Below are 18,449 nucleotides of genomic sequence, written 5' to 3' on the forward strand. Positions count from 1 at the left end.
TGAGTTTCTACGTACTAGGTTTCTCTCGGTTATTTCAGGCTCTTTGATCTGCCTTCTTCTCATGTGGGTCAGACCCATGAGTTGTTTTCCTGTCCTTAGCTGCACTTCCTTCTGCACTGTATCAGCCCGGCAAGGAATTCAGTCCATTTCCAAGAACCCCTGAGACTCTTTTTTTGTGGGAGGAACACCCTTGATTGAGGGCTGGAGGAATTACAAGGGCGTGAGGGTCAACAGTACAGCAAGCCAGATCACTTAATGGGAATATGTGGGACCCCTGTTCTTTCAGACCCTTCTGCTACAGTTTGGGCACCTCGCTCTCGGTTTCCTTTGTCCGCCTCTCTTTTTTCTACCCTCCCACATGTCTGCCACGCCAGTCTTGGTTTATTTCTAATACAGAACCTTTTAGGCATCTCCTTATGTCTTATGATTCTGGTGACTCATGACCTTGGGCTTGTCACGCCCTCCTTGTGCATTGGCAGGCACTTTCCCTGGGGGGGCAGTGCTCTGGAGCCATTCTAATAAGCCCACTCTTGGCTTTTTTGGTTTGCTTCTCTTCAGACTCTTGGTCTGTGCATCTGTTTTTTCCTTTTGTCATGTTTATATTCTAAGTAGAGAGATAATTTAGTGTTTTTCCTTTTTGCACTTGACATTCTATCATAAGCTTTCTGACATGTTGTTACATACCATCATTTTTAGTGGCTTTAGAATAGTCCGTTGAATGGCTGAACTGCAGTTTTCCTTATGTTCCCCTTTTGCTGAACATTTAAGTCATTTCTAAAATTTCACAATTGTGAACACTGCCGCAGGGAATGTCTTTGAACATGAAGCTTTCCCCTTATTTCGGTACATTATCTTAACCTAGATTCTGTAAGGTGGAACTACTAGGCCAAAGATACACACACGGTTTTTGCTGGTTGCTTCTTGCAGGATTTATGGTATTAAAGAGTTAGCATTTGTCGGAAGGATGTTTATTAGAGGAGGGACAGATATTTTTCTCCCATTTTGTAAAGACGCATCTAGTGTTTCCTTCTCCTTGGTTGGGGCTGCATAATTAATAAGTGGTGTCCAGTTCGACTGGGAATGTTTCCTTAAGCCCTGATGATGAGTCTGGCTCCTGGACAGACACAGTGGCAGGTGCTGCGAACCGTTTTAACCAAGAAGCCTGCAGCGTGGGATGTGGATATAAACCAGCGAGGAGGACTGCGATCAGAATAGATAAGTTCCTGCCTCACTCGGACCTGACTAGTGGCTGGACAATTGCAGGGCAGGGGCGGGAGGTGTGGCAGGAGTTTGCTGCACAGGGTTTTCCGGCCCTGGGCTGGCCAGGAGGGCCTCATGCATCCCACCAAATGACTGCCACACTTCTGGCATTAATAGAAGATAGCTGAAGTCTGGGAATTAAGTCTTCTCATAAACATTCAGATTCATGGCAGAATTACTATTTAATTAGGAAAAGATCTGTAACATTGTACTACTTTTAAACGAAAGTCATTTTGGAGGAATTAAAACTGGGTCATAACATTAGTATAATGTTTTAAAACAAACATTACGAAGACATACTGAGTGTACCGTAATTGATGAATTAAAGACATTAATTTTGGCTTTGGATACTTGATGTGGCTATACTTTAAACACTGATTCTAGAAACCTGCCTCCAGATTGCAACTGTGCATCCTTCATTCTTTGCTAAAGTGAGACGTGGCAGTGGCTGAAAAAATAGGGCATGCTCATTGTAGAAAATTTGGGAAACTTAAATTTTTACGTATGAATAAATGTTACACTGAGATAGAATACAAACTGAGGGATTTGGAGGGGAGGGGGTGGGGGTTGGGAAGGCCTGGTGGTGGGTATTAAGTAGGGCACGTATTGCACAGAGCACTGGGTGTGGTGCATAAACAATGAGTCTTGGAACACTGAAAAAATATAAATAAATTAAAAAAAGATAGAATACAGAAGTTTTGAAAAACCTGAACTCTACCACCCAAAGGCAACTGCTGTTAATATCTCGGGATAGATTTTCTTATTTTGTGTTTATGTGTCTTTTTTGTCTGCAAATTTTAAAATTTAAAAATGTTATAATTATGCTGAATAATCCATTTTGTATCTGTATTTTTCTGTAAGATGATACGGTCTTCATAATATAATTTCAGTAGCTGTAGAATACTGCATCATAGCAATGTAATGTAATACAGTTGGTTTAATAATTTGAGTCATGTACAGTTTTTATTGCTCTATAATAGTGCTTCAGATGAACATTTTCATGCTTTCTGGCAAGTGGTTGTCAGTATCTCTGGTGATCTCTTTGAGTAGATTCCTGGAAGTAGAATTATTTGAGGAAAGACTTTGGAAAAGAACCTTTCTAAGGCTGATGATAAAAATAGATCCCAGAAGTCACGCACATTTACATTCACGCGAACAGGATGTGCTCTGGAGAGTACACACTTCTTACCATTTTCACGAGCTCTGGGATTACTGTTTTGCTCTGTTTTTGAGTCTCAACTGAGTAAATGATAAATGGATAAACATAGTCCTTTCAAAGAAATATCTGGATTCATTATGAAAGTGGTTTAATCCACGCTCAGGCAATTCAGACAGACTTGAAAGTGATCTGTTAGTTTCACCATGAGGAAAGTTTTAAATTAATATTTGATATTTAGAAGAATAAAGGGCCGCATTAGAGTTAGCATTAAAATTGTATGGAATATAATTTTTCCATGTGATATAGAACTCCCTGCTCGTGGAGGGCTGCAGAGAGCCATTACAGAACTGTGTCCATGGGCCGTGGGCAGTCGCTCAGCCTCACCAAGCCCGGGAAAGTGTTGCCAGTTACCGACGATCTGAATACATCCAGCACGACTTGGAATTTTAAGAGCCTTGCATAATTTGTAAATTATTCAATTTGTTGGGGGCTTCAGACTTTAAATTAAAAATAACTCTCCCTCCTATAGACTTAGTAATGGAACATATTCAAGAAATTCGAAGTCTGAGGAAACGTTTAGAAGAATCTATTAAGACAAACGAGAAGCTTCGGGGACAGCTGGAACGGCAAGGGTCTGGACTCGACCCAGGTAAGGGAGAGCCGCCCCAGAGGGCTGTGTGCGCCTGCGAGGGCTTCGTCTGGGGCGCACTTGCCTGGATCGCCTGCTGTGTGTTGGTGAGCTTCACACTCACTGGTGGCCAGAGAGGTTTCAGCCCAGATCCTGACCTCGCTGCTTGCCTCCACGGTGACCTTGCTAAACACTGCAGACTATTTATAAAGTGGGGAGAATCATCCCCGTTTTATCCCGTGGCGATGAGTCAGGTGAGCTGACTGGACAGAGCGACCCCCACAGTCCCTCGCCCTGAAGGGGTCTGCTGGCCTCTGCGGCCCGGAGCGGGGCCAGCTCCTCTTCTGACTTTGGTCGCTGGAGAGAAGTAGAGGTATTTTAAAATAAAACAGGGCGGTATTTCGTCTTTTCATCAGTAATGGACCTTAAAAGTATGAGCTTGTTAGCAGTTTGGTGAGTCTCACAGGCCGGCCACGAGGTTGCCAGTATGCCTGCATGGAAACTCGGTTAGGTCTGAATGGTGTCCTTCCATGAAAGACTTAAAAATATGTATTTTTCCCGTAAGGAAGACATTCACCCAGTGCGAAGCTCACTGTCTCCGTTCTGCACCATTCGTCCTGCGCTCCCTCCTCTCCTCCTACCTCTGTTAGTTGTCTTCCACATGCTAACAGGGCTTTCTCAATGCAGATACAAATGCATATGCTTATTTTCTCCTTCACCTAGAATACTTCGTATCTGTCTATCTGTCGTTCTGTCCCTTTTCTCATTGAGCAGTGTGTTTTGGACATCTTTCCTTATTGCTCCAAAGAGATTGTTTTCATTCCATGAAGACTGTGTCTTGAGAGCAGCTTTGTGCCCCCAGGAAAAGCCTGAGTTTGTTAGGGAGTTGCACTGAGCTGGGTGTGGACCCCAGGTCTTCTGGTTATTAGCTCTGGGACTTGGGCAAGTCCCCCCGCCTCTTCCAGACTTAATTATTTTATAAAACAGAGCCACCCTGAGATTCAGTGAAGCAGTGCTCTCAACAGGGCCTTGCTCCGTGCCTCACTCAGTAAGTGGTGGTTTTCTTTGTCATTACCATGTTATTTTACCCTTTTATTTTGTATAACATTATTAGCTTCACGTCACAGAGCCCTGCAACAAGTGGTGACGCATTCGTTTTTAGAGACGAAATAACAGTTCTAGCAAGATGTACTCAGTGGCGGCGGCACTTGAGTCCTGGGACCCCTGGTCCAGTTCTCATTCCTGCCTGGCCCATCACAGCCCTCTGCGTAGAAGGTCTTTCCAGAGCCATGTAGGTGCTGATGTGCTGTGGTCTGTGAGGTCCAGGGTGGATCCACGCCTCTCTCTCTGCCTCCCGCCCCCGTCCTGCTTCCGCCCTCTCTCTCACCCCCAGGGAAATTGATTGACCCGAGTCATTAGTCATATGAAACGCAGGGAAGAAATACATGCCTGGGCCCTTCACATTCACTCGTGGTAATGCCTGAATTAGATTCATTCTGTTTTACATTTTTCCTGGCAAATCCAATTATAGAATTATTTGGGGGCTCGAATGGCCACCAGCTACAGTGGAGCTGGCACTGTTGCTCTGGAGAGTAATTCACTCTGATGGGAAGGTCTACAAAAAGACATTCATAAAGTATTTACAGTGTTGGAAAGACATGCTGTTCTCGCCCTGTTGTCACAACCTCTAGAAAGACAAGGGAATAAAAGTGGCTCCGCCTCCCCCCTGCTGTGAGGCGTTCATCTTGGGAGCAGGTCTGAGAAAGGCAGGGCTCCTTGTGATGCTGAGGCAGAATGTTGTTAAAAACTGTCACCTCGCGGGTTAACTTGTCATCAGGTGGAGGAGCTGGTAGTGATGGCCTTCAGAGGACACCCCGCCAGCTCAGGCTCTGTCCGGCTCTGGCCTCTGGCCCGACTCTTCCTTCGAGAAGTGGCCCCCACAGCTGTGGCCAGAGCCGACTTCCTCTGTAGGATTGTTCCTGTTCATCCAGAGGGCGCTTCGGTCCTGTTTTTGGTTCCAACGCACCACCCGTTAGGATGTTAACATAAATGATAATAGCAGTAATAATAAGAACATGGATCATTTTTACTGGGCTAGTGGAGACTTAGGGAAGTAACGTGACGGGCCTGAGGTCATATAGCTATTAAGAAGCCGGAGCCATGATTCAGACCCAGGTGTCTCCGAGAAGACACTAGAGTTCATAGGGGAGAGTAGAGGGGATTGTCAGGGAGAGACACACGGGAATGAAAAATTACATGGCGCTGTGATTTGTGAATCACTCTCATGGGGAAAGGTGGTGCTGGAGAGCGGAGAGAATGTGCCGCATTGGCTTCTGGGAGGCCTGATGTCCTACCGTCCTTACGGGGAGTTTGAATATTCGCCTGTAATCAGTTGTGTACCTGGATGCTTGCAGCAGCAGAGAACAGAATATGAGTGAAAACTGGTGTAAACAATGGCGATTTATATTTTCTGACTTAACAAGAGAACCAGACACAGGCAGTTCCAGGCAGGTTTACTGGCTCAGTGATAGGCTGGCAGGACTTGGGGTCCGTCTCCACGAGGACCGTGGTCATTCTGAGCATCACCTCCTCTCAGGACAGTGTCCACAGCATCGGAATGAAGATGGTGGGGCTCAGGGCTCCTCCCTGTCCTTCTCTTTTCATCCGAGTTCGAAATCTTTCCCAGAAGCCTCCAGCAGGCTTCCCTTCAGGTCTCATGTTCTAGCTGTCCTGGAGTTTAGGAAAGCAGTCTGCTTCTGTGGGGTGGTAAGGGAGGCGGGGAGGGAAGCATCTGCCGGCCCCGTGTAGAAAGCCCAGTGCTCTCCTGAGGGTCTTATGTTCCCGTGCTCTGGATGTCATATATGGCGCAGGAATAGAGAGCTGGAGGGGGGTGTGTCTCAGGGCAGCTGTCTGGCCAGAGGAAGGGGTAGCATTTTAGGAGATGGACCACAGCCTGAGCTAAACTGATCAGAGTTTGTAAGTAATCTCAAACCCAGTCTGTCTGGCTTCAGACCCGGATCTTTTTAGTAAACACTTAGACTAGACAGTGAACTTGAGCTAAGAGTTAAAAGACGAGTGTGGTTTTGACAGGTGGAGGTGAAGGAACTGGGCATTCTAGGCACAGGGAATAAAGACCTCACTTTACAAAGTCAGGGAGATGTGTGACCGCATAGTGTGTGGGGGCACAGGCGTGGCCCGGTCCGGCTGCATTCGAGGACGCTAGAGTCGAGGGTGGAGAGAGAGAGGGTTGTGTGTGAGCTTGAAGTGAAGTCATGGAGATCTGAAGTTTGGACCTTGTGTTTGGTTTGTTCGATTGTCTGTCTTCGCAGGGGAGGGCCGTCTAGTGTTTCTTATCAGAGAATTTCATGTCTGGACTGTGCGCAGCCCCACTGGCAGAGTAGCAGGGAGGCAAGCTCAGGGCGCGCTGATAAGGTCTGAACTCCAGGGACAGGAAGAGTGAGCCAGCATCAGGCATTTGGGAGGAAGAACCAGCAGTCACGTTCGCTTGGTTGAGCAGTGTTGAGGATGACTCCACTTTCAGCTCAGAGTAGGAGCGGTAGAGGTACCGTCTGCTGGGGAGGGCAGAAACGAACCTGTTTACCTCAGTTCATGTGTAGGAGGTAAGAATGGGGGGCGGCTCTTGCCACCTCTTTCATGCTCACTCTCATTTCCCTTTGGGCTCTGGTGATACCTCATCTGGAATCATTTCCATTGCATGTTGTGTTTCCTCGTTGTTTAAAACATGTTCCATCCATATTGATCTGGTGACCATAAATCACTATTTATGTATATTTTTATAGGTTCTACAAATGCTTTTGCTTATGGATCAGAGCTGCATAATTCTCTGACATCAGAGATCTGTTTCCTGAGGAAGCAGAACCAGGCTCTCAATATGATGCTGGCCAAGGGATCCAGAGGTAGGAACTAAAGGAGCCACCGGCAGTCTGGACCCCCAGAGCCCTCTATGGCATGGGAAGAACGCACTGGAGTCTGACCAACCCAGGTTCACATTCTGTGGCTCTGTGACTTTGTGGCTTCTGTGGCTTTGTGACTCTGTGGCTCAGTTTACTTAATCTCTCTGAACCTCAGTATTCTTAGCTGTAAAATAGACATACCTCATGGGGCTGTCGTGACAGTCAGCCCTGTGAAGCCCTCAGCACGGCGTCTCTAGTAAGCACACAGGTTACAGTGGAAGACAGAAAGACTGGAGATCTATTACTGCCGAAATCTATTACTGCCAAAATCTCATCCAGAGATTCCCTCTTATCAGGAAGGTTTTTCCAGTATTTCATAGGAGGATCCCTTCTCTTAATTGTTTCTTTTTGGAGCTTAGCCCCGGACGAGTTTTCACCTACATTATCTCTCAATACTTAAAATGTTTCTGGACAGAGGAATTATTAGTCATGTTTTACAGATAAGAACCTGAGGCCTAAGGAATTGACCCACTGGTGGTCCCGGAGCTAGAAATCTGTAGAGCTAGGAGTTGGGCCAGCTTCTCCCATTCTCTCTGGAGGGTTCTGATGCTGTTTTTGCCTTGAGAGATAGAATCGAGGCTTTTGAAGATCACGCACTCAGCAAATGTGTCCAGGCCTGTGTAGACTGATACAGAAAGAGTGGGTCCTGGTCCCTTTCCTCGAGGGCCTTGTGGGCGGATGGGAGAGATGGCCAGGCAACCCACGGCAGGCCAGCATGGGGGTCAGCCAGGACAAAGGCAGGCTCGGGGAGCACAGGACCCTGGGGACGGTGTCTTGACCAGGAGAGGCTCGGCTTCAAGAGCTCAGTCCAGCAAGCTAAGCAGGGGTTAGCCACTGTGCCAGGGTTTTCTAAATAGAAGAAAGAAAGCAGGCAAAAGCCTAGGTGTGAGAGGCAGGGAGAGTGTCGACCAGTCAGGAATTGTAGGAAGTGTCGTGGGGCTGGAGTCTGAGTGGGGAGGGGGCACTTGCTCAGAAATGGTCATGCCGTGGTGAAGGGTGGCATCAGAAAAGCTGGGTCTCTGTCTTGGCTGTGGCCCGTTTGGCTCTGTGACCCTGGGGAAGTTTTCATCTCTGCGATCCTTTGTTTCCGATCTGGAAAATGAGAAAAATAGTACCTCCTCGGAGGTTTGCTACGAAGATGAAATCAGATGATACCCATGCAGCTCTTGGTGTGAGGCCTGCCGTCAGAGCCGCAGACCTGGTAGCCGCCGCCCAGAGAAGAGCTGGCCCAGAGAAGAGCTGGCCTGGGGAGCGCTCGGGAAGCCTTGAGCTAAGCCCTTTGTGTGCAGTATCTCGGTTCAGCCTCACAGCGATGCATGTGGGGGAACTGAGGCACAGAGAAATCAAGAAACTCCATGGAGGTTTTGGCACCAGTGGGCAGCAGAGTGCACTTGAACACACCTCTCTGCCTCAGGTCACACTCTTAACTGCCCGTCTCCAGGCTGTGGGCACATTTTATTCCTTGGGAGTGGTGCCATTGTCCTGGTCTGAGGAGCAGATGGGGGCTTACAGACTTCCCTTACATGCATTGCCGGAGTCTGGGGCAGATTCTTGCCTCTGTCTGTAATTTATACCCACTGTTTGCTCTGCGAAGGCAAAGTAACTAGGTTTGCACGGCCCATTATTGTATAGAAAATTAAACAGGCCCATTCCATCCCAGTGACGTTTAATCTGCAGCCTTGATGTTGACAGATTTATCTGCCCAAAATGCATAAGATAATTGGAATGCCAAAATCATAAATGCCAGATTAAATCTCATTCTGCTTTGTATTCCTGGAGTGCTCGAGCTGAAGTGCCGTATTTGCGTAATAAGGTTGGAAAAAACAAATGGTGTCTCTTCTCAGTGGCGCTTTTTTGTGTTTGCAGATAAACAGAAGGAGAATGAAAAGTTACGAGAGTCCCTCTCCAGGAAGGCTGCGAACCTCGAGCTCCTGCAACGAGAGTATGCCTGTGTGAAGGGGGAAAATGAGCGGCTGCAGAGAGAGGTCTGCGAGCTGGAGCGGCACAACCAGCAGCTGCTCCAGGAGGTGGGCAGCAGCCGCAGTGAGCTGAGCAGGTAGGGCTCAGGGGCACCCCCATCCCCAATGGCCGTGCCAGGCGTCCAGTCACAGAGCCGGGTGTGCAGGCCCCTGTCTGAGCGCCCGGAAGGCCAGCAAGTGTCAGGCACATGATGTCGGGTGGGAATCAAGCACGTGGGGCAGAATCGTCTAAGTGAGCAGGCCAGAGCATGGGGGGCAGAATGCTGGTCTTTTTCTGGGGAGGTCAGGGGAGACCTCTCTGAAAAAAATGGCATTTAACCCTCAACCCGAAGGCAGCAAAGGGGCATGAGCTCTGCATACAGCAGGGTCGGGGGGAGCTCACTGTGGCAGAAAGGGATGGGGCCCTGGGGAGTGGTGCCCTTGGCCTGTGCAGAGCAGAGCAGGGAGGCCAGTGCACCTGGAGGGAAGGGCAGAGAGACGGTGGGATGCCCAGGCCCACAGGCCTTTGCAGCCGTGGGAAGCCCTCGACTTTCACTCGGCGTGCCTGGAGAAGATGTGGGGAGGTTCTGTGCTGAGGGGTCGGAGGCCCAGTTAGACATTAAAGGGCCCATACCAAGTGTCCCTGGCAATTTGTCCTCGCCCCCGTCCTGTCCCACGTGTTTCCTGTTGTTCCTCAGCGCTCGTGAGCGTCACGCTCTTTCAGTTGCCGACGTCACCCTTGGTTGCCCAGGGTGGTGCGCTGACCTAGCAAGATCATTGTCGAGCTGTCACACGGTGCGGGTCCCTCCCGAGCTCTGCACCCCTGGCTAAGCCGTAACCCTGTAAGCTTTGCTTCCTCGGCTCCGCGCGCTGAAGGGCAGAGAGCACGTGCCCCTCGGGTGGCGGGGAAGACGGCATGGGGTGGATAGCACACGGACAAGGCCAGGCCCGGCTGGTCCTCGGGGGAGAGGGGCCCTGCTGGGAATCCTGACCCACCCTGCCAGTCTCATCTGCACTCTGCCGGCTGCTGCAGGTGGAAGGGCTGCTCTGTGGAGTCCGGTCCATCCCCGGGCGTCAGAATTAACATCCCCTCCCTGTGGCCGTGGGGCCTTTCCAGGGTTCAGGAGGAGGCGAAGTTGAGGCAGCAGCTGCTCTCCCAGAATGATGAGCTCCTGCAGTCCCTCCGAGTGGAGCTGAAGGTGTACAAGAGGCTGGAGGAAGAGCACAGGAGGCCAAGAGGTACTGTGTGCCGGCCCGAGGCACATCCCGTCCTGGGGCTGCTGCGTCCACGCTGTGAGCTCATTTCAGCACACTGTCCTGAAATGCTGTCATCACAGCCCTCGCTGGCCTGCTGGGCAATGGGGGCACACTTTGCAGCAAGCCCTCTGGCCTCTCCGTCTTCTGAAGCAGCGTGGATAGGCTTGGGCTCGGGAGCTGGATTCTCATTGCCCCGCCTCCTGGCTATGCTGTCTTTGGCGGGTCACCTCACCCCTCTGGGCCTGTTCTTCCTCCATGAAACGTGTCTCCTAATAGCTAGTCTGTGGAGTTGTGAAAATGCAGTGAGATCATTTATGAAAAGCATCCTACCACAGTACGTGGGACGTCGCAGACACTCGAGGAATAATTTGATTATGAGTTTTCTGCTAGAGTGCGTTTCTTTTTGCCCATTCATTTGGCCAATAATTCTGGAGCGCCTACCACATGCAGGGCATTGCTGTGGAAATGCTTATTGGCCCAGATCCTCTGACAGATACCAGATCAGAGCGACTTGACTGCAAACTCTGATGTTTTAGAATCAGTTTTGAGGTGTGGTAACATTTTTTTTTTTAAACTAATTTTCCAGATGATTTCTCCCTATTGAAAGTTTATCTAGAAAAGGGTCACCTCACACCTTCCATTTTCTTCTCAAGTTGCTTTTCTTATTCTTGCTGTTGTGCCTTTTTAATATACTGTGGTTCTTAAAATCAGCCCCTTTCATTCTATAATTCTAGCCCAAATAGATTTTATTACTACTAGACATAATTTCGGGGTTTGGTGTGCAATTTGCTAGGCTTTTATGGCCAGAAGCGAAAATTAATTTCCAGCTCTTATTTAGCCTGTGGAATAGCAGCAATTAAGTCTGCCAATATTTTTGTTTTTAAAGTCAAGTTGTTATTTTAAATTGTACCTAGTTCTTAGGGAGGGGAGGGTGGTGGTGGGTTTAAAACACTGTGGAGCTCCTTTGATGGTTGACCCTTTGGTGGCGGAAGCCGTCAGGTGTTCCCCTTGCTCTTGCTTGCAGAGGCCGGAGCAGAGACATCAGGAGAAGGCTGGAGGGGGCAGGACCCTTTCAGTGACCTGCGTGGTCTCCTAACAGAGATCCAGGCTCTTCGGGGGCAGCTGGAAAAGAGCATTGAGACCAACAGCGCGCTGCAGGGCAGGCTGGAGGAGCAGCTGGCGACGGCGGGGAAGAAGGCTCATGAAGCAGCCTTCACCGTGGCTCTCCAGACCCTGTCGGTCCCGGAGTGGCCCCCGCAGCCGGACAAGCACGGTACTGCCCCTGCTCCTTCTCATGGAGATGACGGCCCTGTGTGTGTCGATGGGACACGGGAGCTTCTAGTTGGTGCCCTTGCCCCACGGAGGTGTCCCTCCGTTGACAGCAGACCACCCGCTGCCCCAGGAGCCAGGGGCCTGACCGCTGCTCAGCTGTCCTCTTCGGCGGGATAGTGTAGTCTCCGTCTGGGGGCCTCTTGGTGGAGGGAAGTGGGGTTTGGGCCACCAGCATCCTCATCACCTCCAGTCCCCTCCCCGCTTCCATTCAGCCCTGCCCACAGCACTCCACGGCTGCAAATCCTTTTCAGTTCCTCGTGCTACTGCCTTTCAGAGAGATTCGAAACATCTTACTCTGGCTCTCAGTGTTTTTTTGTAGGAGCAGAAAAGCATCCTGGTGGGTTGGAAAACTGCTTCTGTTTTGCATTTGCTCACAGGTTTATTGTCTAGCTCTACCAGGTTGTGTAGGATAGCAGAGAAGGGACAAGGGTTTCCTGTCATTGTGCTGTCACTTGCCCAGCACTGGGCTAGGAATAAGCCAGCAAATTGTCAGTCTCTAGGCAATTGGCCGGGCCATCTTCTTTGCTCTGTGGGTGAAGGAACTGAGACCCAGAGAGGGTACCGGACTTGCCCAAAGCAATTCAGCAAGTAGGTGGCAGGACTGGAGTTAGAAATGACTCTTCAGCTCCCAAGACCAGTGCTGTACCTGGAGCAGCACCCAGATTTTTGGAGCCTCAAGTGTCCTGAGACATACAGGGAGGGGGGATGCGCACATCCCGGGGACAGGGAGTGTCTGCACACTTTATAGACAGGTGACAGGTACTGTAGAAAAGTTCGGACTTAGTCTCTTCTGGGATTGGGAATTCTATTGCCTTTAATTTAAAAAAATTAAAATCTCTTAGAGAGCACCCAGTCAGCATGCTTTAGAACTTGTAGTGATTGGTTTAGTGATCTCTCCTTGATAAGGAATTTGAAATTTTCACAGAAGATGATGTGATGTTATGAAAAAAAAGAAAATGAAAAAAAAAATCCTTCACGATTCTACAGAATGATGATATTTTCCTTTGCATATTTCTCTTCATTTGGCGATCACATGCAGGCATGAACTTACATCATTCGCATTGGGTTTTGTGCCATTCTGCCTCCTGTCTTTGTTTTCGCCCAATATTACCAGAAGTATTTCCCACCCTTTCACAGGGGCTTCCTCATTACTGTTTTCAGAGGATCCTCAGTCACGAAACCATTACCGTGGTGATTATTAAAGTGGTCTCTGATTTGGAGCTTTAATAAACATAGACGTTAATGTGATTTTTGCTGTTAAACAGCACTTCTTAGGATAAAAATCCGACCAGCGGAATCTCAGAGGGTTGGAAAGGAGCCGTATCGCCGCCTTCTGCATGGGCTCTCCATTGGCAGTGGCATCTCTGCTTGAAATATAGGTCTGCTCCTGGCCCTTCTTAGGGTGTGGCAGAGATGGGACCGATGGGTCTACGGGGGCCGCTGGGGAGTTCGGGGCAGGGCGGGTGATTCAGGGCCGGGGCCGCCTGGGAGGGAGAGCTGGGGCAGCTGAAGGGAGACGGCCAGGGAGCAACCTTCGCCTGCTTCTGGAATTTGTCTAGGGTCAGCCGTGGGGCAGCCTCGCAGGAGGCACTCAGGACAGTGTGTTCAGAATCCACAGGGCTTCCTCAGTGCCAAGGTGGCCTCCAGTGAAGGTGGGAATTCTGGCAGCAGCGGCCTCTCTTCCTCTGCACAAGCCTTTTCAGGATCATATTTAGTGCACTTACTTGAAAGTTCTGCTCTAAAGATGGCTGGTTTTGGCAGAAAGTGATCCCTCTTAGGGGCCAGCTCCTTGGACCCAGAGTCGAAGGTGGCTCCCGATGGGCAGCCCCAAGGTTCCTGGGCAAGAAGGAGCTGGTGGGCCATCCTAAGGCCTAGACTCAGGGCACGTCCCTTGCTTTGCTGCCAACACTCTGCTAGTGCTGGGTGGGTCACCTCCTGTCCCTGTCCCTCTGTCTTCTGCTCTTCCCCAAGGTCTGAAACAGTGCCATCCCGTTCATGGTGCTCCTGAGAGTCGGACATGTGCACACCCTCTAGACTTCACGGTGTGGCGGTCATCTCGGATGGCGTCCAACTGACTTTGCTTCCTGACGTCATTTCCACTTCCTAAACTCTGCTTTGGGTCCCTCTTGTCTCTTGCTCGGATAGTTGCGGCAACCTCCAGACTCACTCCTCCAGTCCACAGCACTGCCCTCAGCTCGGCATTGCCCTGCCCGATGCCCTTGGGGGGCCGCCACAGTCCTCATGGTTCCAGCCTCACGTCCCACCGCGGCCCTGCCTTGCACCCTGGGCTCAGCCTCCCACCTGCTTGACCCGCCCCCCCCCCCCCCCCCCCCCCCCCCCCCCCCCCCCCCCCCCCCCCCCCCCCCCCCCCCCCCCCCCGCGTCCTGCTGGTTCACGCCTCTGTGCCTTTGCACCTGCTCGTTCCTGCGCCTGCTTTACATTCTCTCCTCTGGGCTAGCCCCTCCCCAGGACCCCACAGCCCCATGCTTCCCTCCCTTAGTCCTGGCCACCTACCAGTGAAGCTGCCTGTTTACTTGCTGGACGGGGGGTTCTTCCAGAAAGGACGCTGGGCCTGCTCAGTCTTGGTGCCTGGGGTCCTGCTGAAGGGTGTTTGATACGTTACTGTATTCTCATTCAGTTCTTTCTCCAATACCAATGGCAGTTTCTTTTCTGTCTCTTGTTTTGCGTCTCGTAGGAGGTGACACGTGCCCCACGGCGAGAGATGATTCCTGTGACCTGTTTGATTCCACACGGGTGGTGCCGCCACGATCAGGTAGAAAAGCTGAAGTCCGGGTTTCTCCGGTAGGGTTGGCTTTGGCAGTAGGACTTTATAAATGGAATGAAAGGGGGTCCCTGGTCCCAAATCAGGAGAGTGTTTGTCAGGATTTGGGGCTTCGTGTTCTCAGCATGTCTAGCTGGTGAGCTCCTCCCTGACACCAGTTTATCGGTTCCCCAGGGTTACTGACCTCAGCAATATCACTGGGTCCTTGTTGCCTCAGATGGAAGTGCGAGCACCTCAGTGTGGCTTTAAGGCGTCCCGCGTGCGCCCCAGTGGGCCCGTCCCGCCCTGTCCTCCTACATGGATGTGACCATCCAGAGGGGTCCCCATCCTGCAGATGGGCTCACACTCTCCTCTCGCTGGGACCGTGTGGTGCGGCTCCGTCCTTTTCCAAGCCACCCTTGTCCCATTCTCTGCCCGTGCAAATCCTCCTTCCGCCCTGAGACTCATCCCGAATGCAGACTTCCTGGTGCCATGCCTTTCCAGAGGCCCCCTTCAGAATTATTCATCTGTACTTGCGTTGATGCAAAGGTAAAAGCAACAGGCTTTACCTCTGTTCAGTGTAATTCTTGCCGCTTGTTCAACCAGCACAATTGTTGCTTCTCCTAGGAAGCCTTTCCTGATCTCTCTTCCTGCACAGAGAATTGATTATTTCTTCCTCTGAGCTCTGGCTCTTCGTCATCGTGCTGTTACACCTCCCGCGTGGTGACTGATTAGACCGTGGGCTCATGGAGTGCAGACACTAGCTTGATTCGTCTGTGTAGAGCAGGGGTCTTTGCAGAGTGGGTGCCTGATAAGTGTTGGTTGAATTGAATGGAGCTTCTCTCATCAGACGAATAAGGCCAGGGTAGGGGAACAGACAGACAAGGTCCCAGGCCACTTTCCCCTGTGCTGTGACGGTGGCATTTGGGCCTGAAGGCCTTTCTCTGTCCTCGCACCTGGCTTCAACATCGCCGAACGCAGCTCATCGAACACAGGATGGTGCCCCAGATGGCTCTGACGTCTTCCCTCTCATGTTGTAGCTTCAGAGACTCCTCCGCTCTCTGGAAATGACACGGACTCCCTCTCCTGCCACAGTGGCAGCTCGGTCACCAGCAACCCATGTGTGTCCCACCTGGTTGCTGGCCACCGCCTGTGGGCCAGCACGAGTGGCTGTCACGTCCTGGGCCTGACTGGGGACTACGAGGCCCTGTGCCAGCAGATTGGCCAGGGCCAGAAGCTCTTTGCTGAGATGGCCCTGCAGATCCAAGAGGCTCCCCGGCCCGCAAGCCCAGAGCTGGGACCAAAGGTAATCTGACTGACCGCCGGAGGGAGTGAGGTTGCTCACGGGGAGCATTAAGTGGAAGGGGCCGCCTGAGGGCTTTGAGAGGCAAAGGATGCCTGCATCCTCAGTAAGGCCCTGAGAAGAGGGACCAGGAAATGGAGCCCACGAGAGCTCAGAGGTCAGGTCCAGTCTGGGGCTGTTGAATGGGAGGAGCAGTTACTGAGGTCTGTACTCTGTGTTCGTGCGATCTCTTCCCTGGGGTCACTCCTTCCTGCCTCATCCTACTGGATCCTCCTCACTTTAAAGTTACCTTTTGTTGAGGACCTGAGTGCCAGGTGCTTGTCATAAAGTTACTCACTCTCTTCCTCCAGGGGTGGGGGTCACACTTTCTCCGTCCTCCCAGACTGGACCCAACCACCAAGCTTCCGTGGGTCATGTTTTCTAGTCCCTCTTCTCAGTCCTTACTGAGGCCCCCGGCTTCCTGGTGCCTGATTGGCCTTTTTGTTTTATTTTCTTTTACCGTACTGTAAAAGTCATTCTGTATTTTACATTTCACTAGACAATAAACTTTAAGAGAGCAGGGATAGTGTCTCTCTTACTCAATGTTGCATATTTACTACCTCACACAGGGCCTGGTGTGCACTTAGTGCCTGGTAAATGTTTGTTGAATGAATTAGTAAATGCTAATAGGATTACTGTTCTTTTCTGATCATAATCCTTATTATACAAGAACATAAAAACATCACATAGTGTTCAGTGCTTAATATTTTGATATGTACATATATACACACTCTTTCGCTCATTCATAAAGTTTAGTAAAACTGACTCCACATGAATTTCATATTTTGACTCTCAGTTAACATAGAAGCAATTTTCCTATCCTATTCAGTATTTTTCTAGAACTTTTGTTGGCTGAAAAATAAGCCAGTATGTGGCCGTAACACCACTTATTTACTCTTTGGCCCATATTTTCGACATTTAGGATGTGGCAAGCGTCCTTGTAAACGGATCGCTCAGGGCATCTTTGATTAGTTCATCAGGGGTGAATTGCTGGTGTGGAAGCTCCCAGGTCATGAGCCCTTCAGGGCTCTTGGTGAGAGTTATTGATGCATTACTGTCAAAAATCGGTGTCCCCGTTGGCAAGTGAGAGGATCTCACTACACCATATTCTTGGTGGAGTGATTTTATTTACAAATGGTTTTTTGCCCATTTGACAGCTAAAAGGAGGGCATCGTTTTATTTTGTAGTGATTTTATTATTTGTGGACACAGTGCTCTTTTCTTCTCTTTTTAAAATGTTTTGTGTTTCCCTTCTCTGGCTCCTGCGCTTGGCTTTCTCTTGCCCTTGACATCCCCCAGTTAGGGTTCGCATGTGTCGGCGGAGGGTGAGGGACACTTTACGAGGCCCCGACTTCATATTGGCAGTGCGTAGAGCTGTTTAGCAGGGGCTGCTGAAGGCAGAAACGTTCATGCTGCACCCCATGTTGCACCATTTGCCTTCGGGAAAGGCTCTGTGGGGTGGAGCATTGCCAGTGGCCCTCCGTGGACCCTCTTCCCTCTGCTTGGCGTAGTAAATACACTTCGCGCAGGTGGTTATTAATCATGCTTATTGATTGGGCTAAAATCACCACCGAAATTCTCTCATAATCTGTGATTCATCGGTCTTTAGGAACAATAAATTGGTGTTGTCTGGCACCAGGCTCCTGCCCAGCATGTGGGCACAAGCCTACGGTCTGGAGATTTATGCTGCCCGTTACAGCTGGCTTGTCCATAATCTTTTTCAATTGCATGTAACAACCTTCTCTCCCCCCTCACCTCCCCGTCCCTCGTGCAGGGTCCACACTTGGCACCTCTGAGCAGGTTCGTCACCAGTGTGGGCACAGCCAAGCTGATCCTCGAAGAGGCTGCGCGATTATTGACGCTTTTCTGGAGGGTCTCACTCCCCACAAATGGCCAGTGCACGCTTCAGTGTGAACAGGTAGGTGGTGATACGTGGACCCCGAGGCTTCGGGATGCCACTCGGGCTTGTGTCTCAGTCTCCAGCCTGGGCAGATGTGCTCTCAGTTTGGGGAACACGTCAGAGGGAGGGGGGAGGTGCCGTGTTTAAGGGTGACGTGTTAGGCACTGTGCTGGCTGCTTCAAGGTGTTCTTGCCTTCTCCCCTGGCACTCCTGTGGGCTCAGCCTGTGGTCCTGACCTGACCATGGCCCCACTCCTAGCTTGTCTTTGTGCAGGGAAGTCCTAATTGTGTCTTAACACGGGGAAGCTGAGGCCCAACCGAGGTGACAGAGCCGGTTATCTGAATCCAGAGGGCATGCTTTCATTTTGTAGATTTTAAGTCCTAGTTTGTCCTTGTAGACTAGCTCATTCCCTTCCACTCTAAATCTCTTGTATTTTTGGTGCCTTTCTCTGGACCATCTAATTCCTTTGGTAGCTTTCAGAGTCATACTGTAGGGGTTCTAGTTTCAATCTGTTTTAACTACTTAGAAAGTTTTTTTCTTTTAACTATTGAAAATCATTTCTTATAAAATCATTAAAATTTCCCTCGAAAGCTTGACTTTGCAGCAACTTGAATGTGACCGAGTTAAGAACGGTTGATCCCACAGCCGTCCTCATTCCCATCTTTCGTGGCACAAACCAGGAGTCAGGCGGAGTGGAGGCCCTCCCTGGGTTTTCATCAGCAGGAGACAGCTGGTATCGTGCCACGGCGAGCAACAGCTCTGGTTGTCCGAGAAGCCTCCCAGGAGGAAGAGCAGGCAGATGAAGGAAGGGTTAGAACTTTGCGTGGTGGTCTGATAGATATTGCCCCCTGCATTTATCCAACCTATAAATTTTTGCCA

At 50.3% G+C, this 18,449-nt stretch overlaps 1 protein-coding gene across 1 annotated transcript in view; it reads left to right on the plus strand.

The window, feature by feature from the left end:
* CDK5RAP2 (CDK5 regulatory subunit associated protein 2) overlaps positions 1-18,449 on the plus strand; it is a 169,933-nt gene that overhangs the window by 140,849 nt on the left and 10,635 nt on the right. The window contains exons 25-32 of the mRNA XM_059412174.1: positions 2,949-3,068; positions 6,848-6,964; positions 8,888-9,077; positions 10,097-10,218; positions 11,261-11,509; positions 14,264-14,341; positions 15,370-15,635; positions 17,445-17,588. Coding sequence (XP_059268157.1) covers positions 2,949-3,068; positions 6,848-6,964; positions 8,888-9,077; positions 10,097-10,218; positions 11,261-11,509; positions 14,264-14,341; positions 15,370-15,635; positions 17,445-17,588 — 1,286 coding nt within the window. The remainder of the gene's footprint in view (positions 1-2,948; positions 3,069-6,847; positions 6,965-8,887; positions 9,078-10,096; positions 10,219-11,260; positions 11,510-14,263; positions 14,342-15,369; positions 15,636-17,444; positions 17,589-18,449) is intronic.

The sequence above is a fragment of the Mustela nigripes genome, chromosome 9 (genome assembly GCF_022355385.1).
Source record: "Mustela nigripes isolate SB6536 chromosome 9, MUSNIG.SB6536, whole genome shotgun sequence".
NCBI lineage: Eukaryota > Metazoa > Chordata > Mammalia > Carnivora > Mustelidae > Mustela > Mustela nigripes.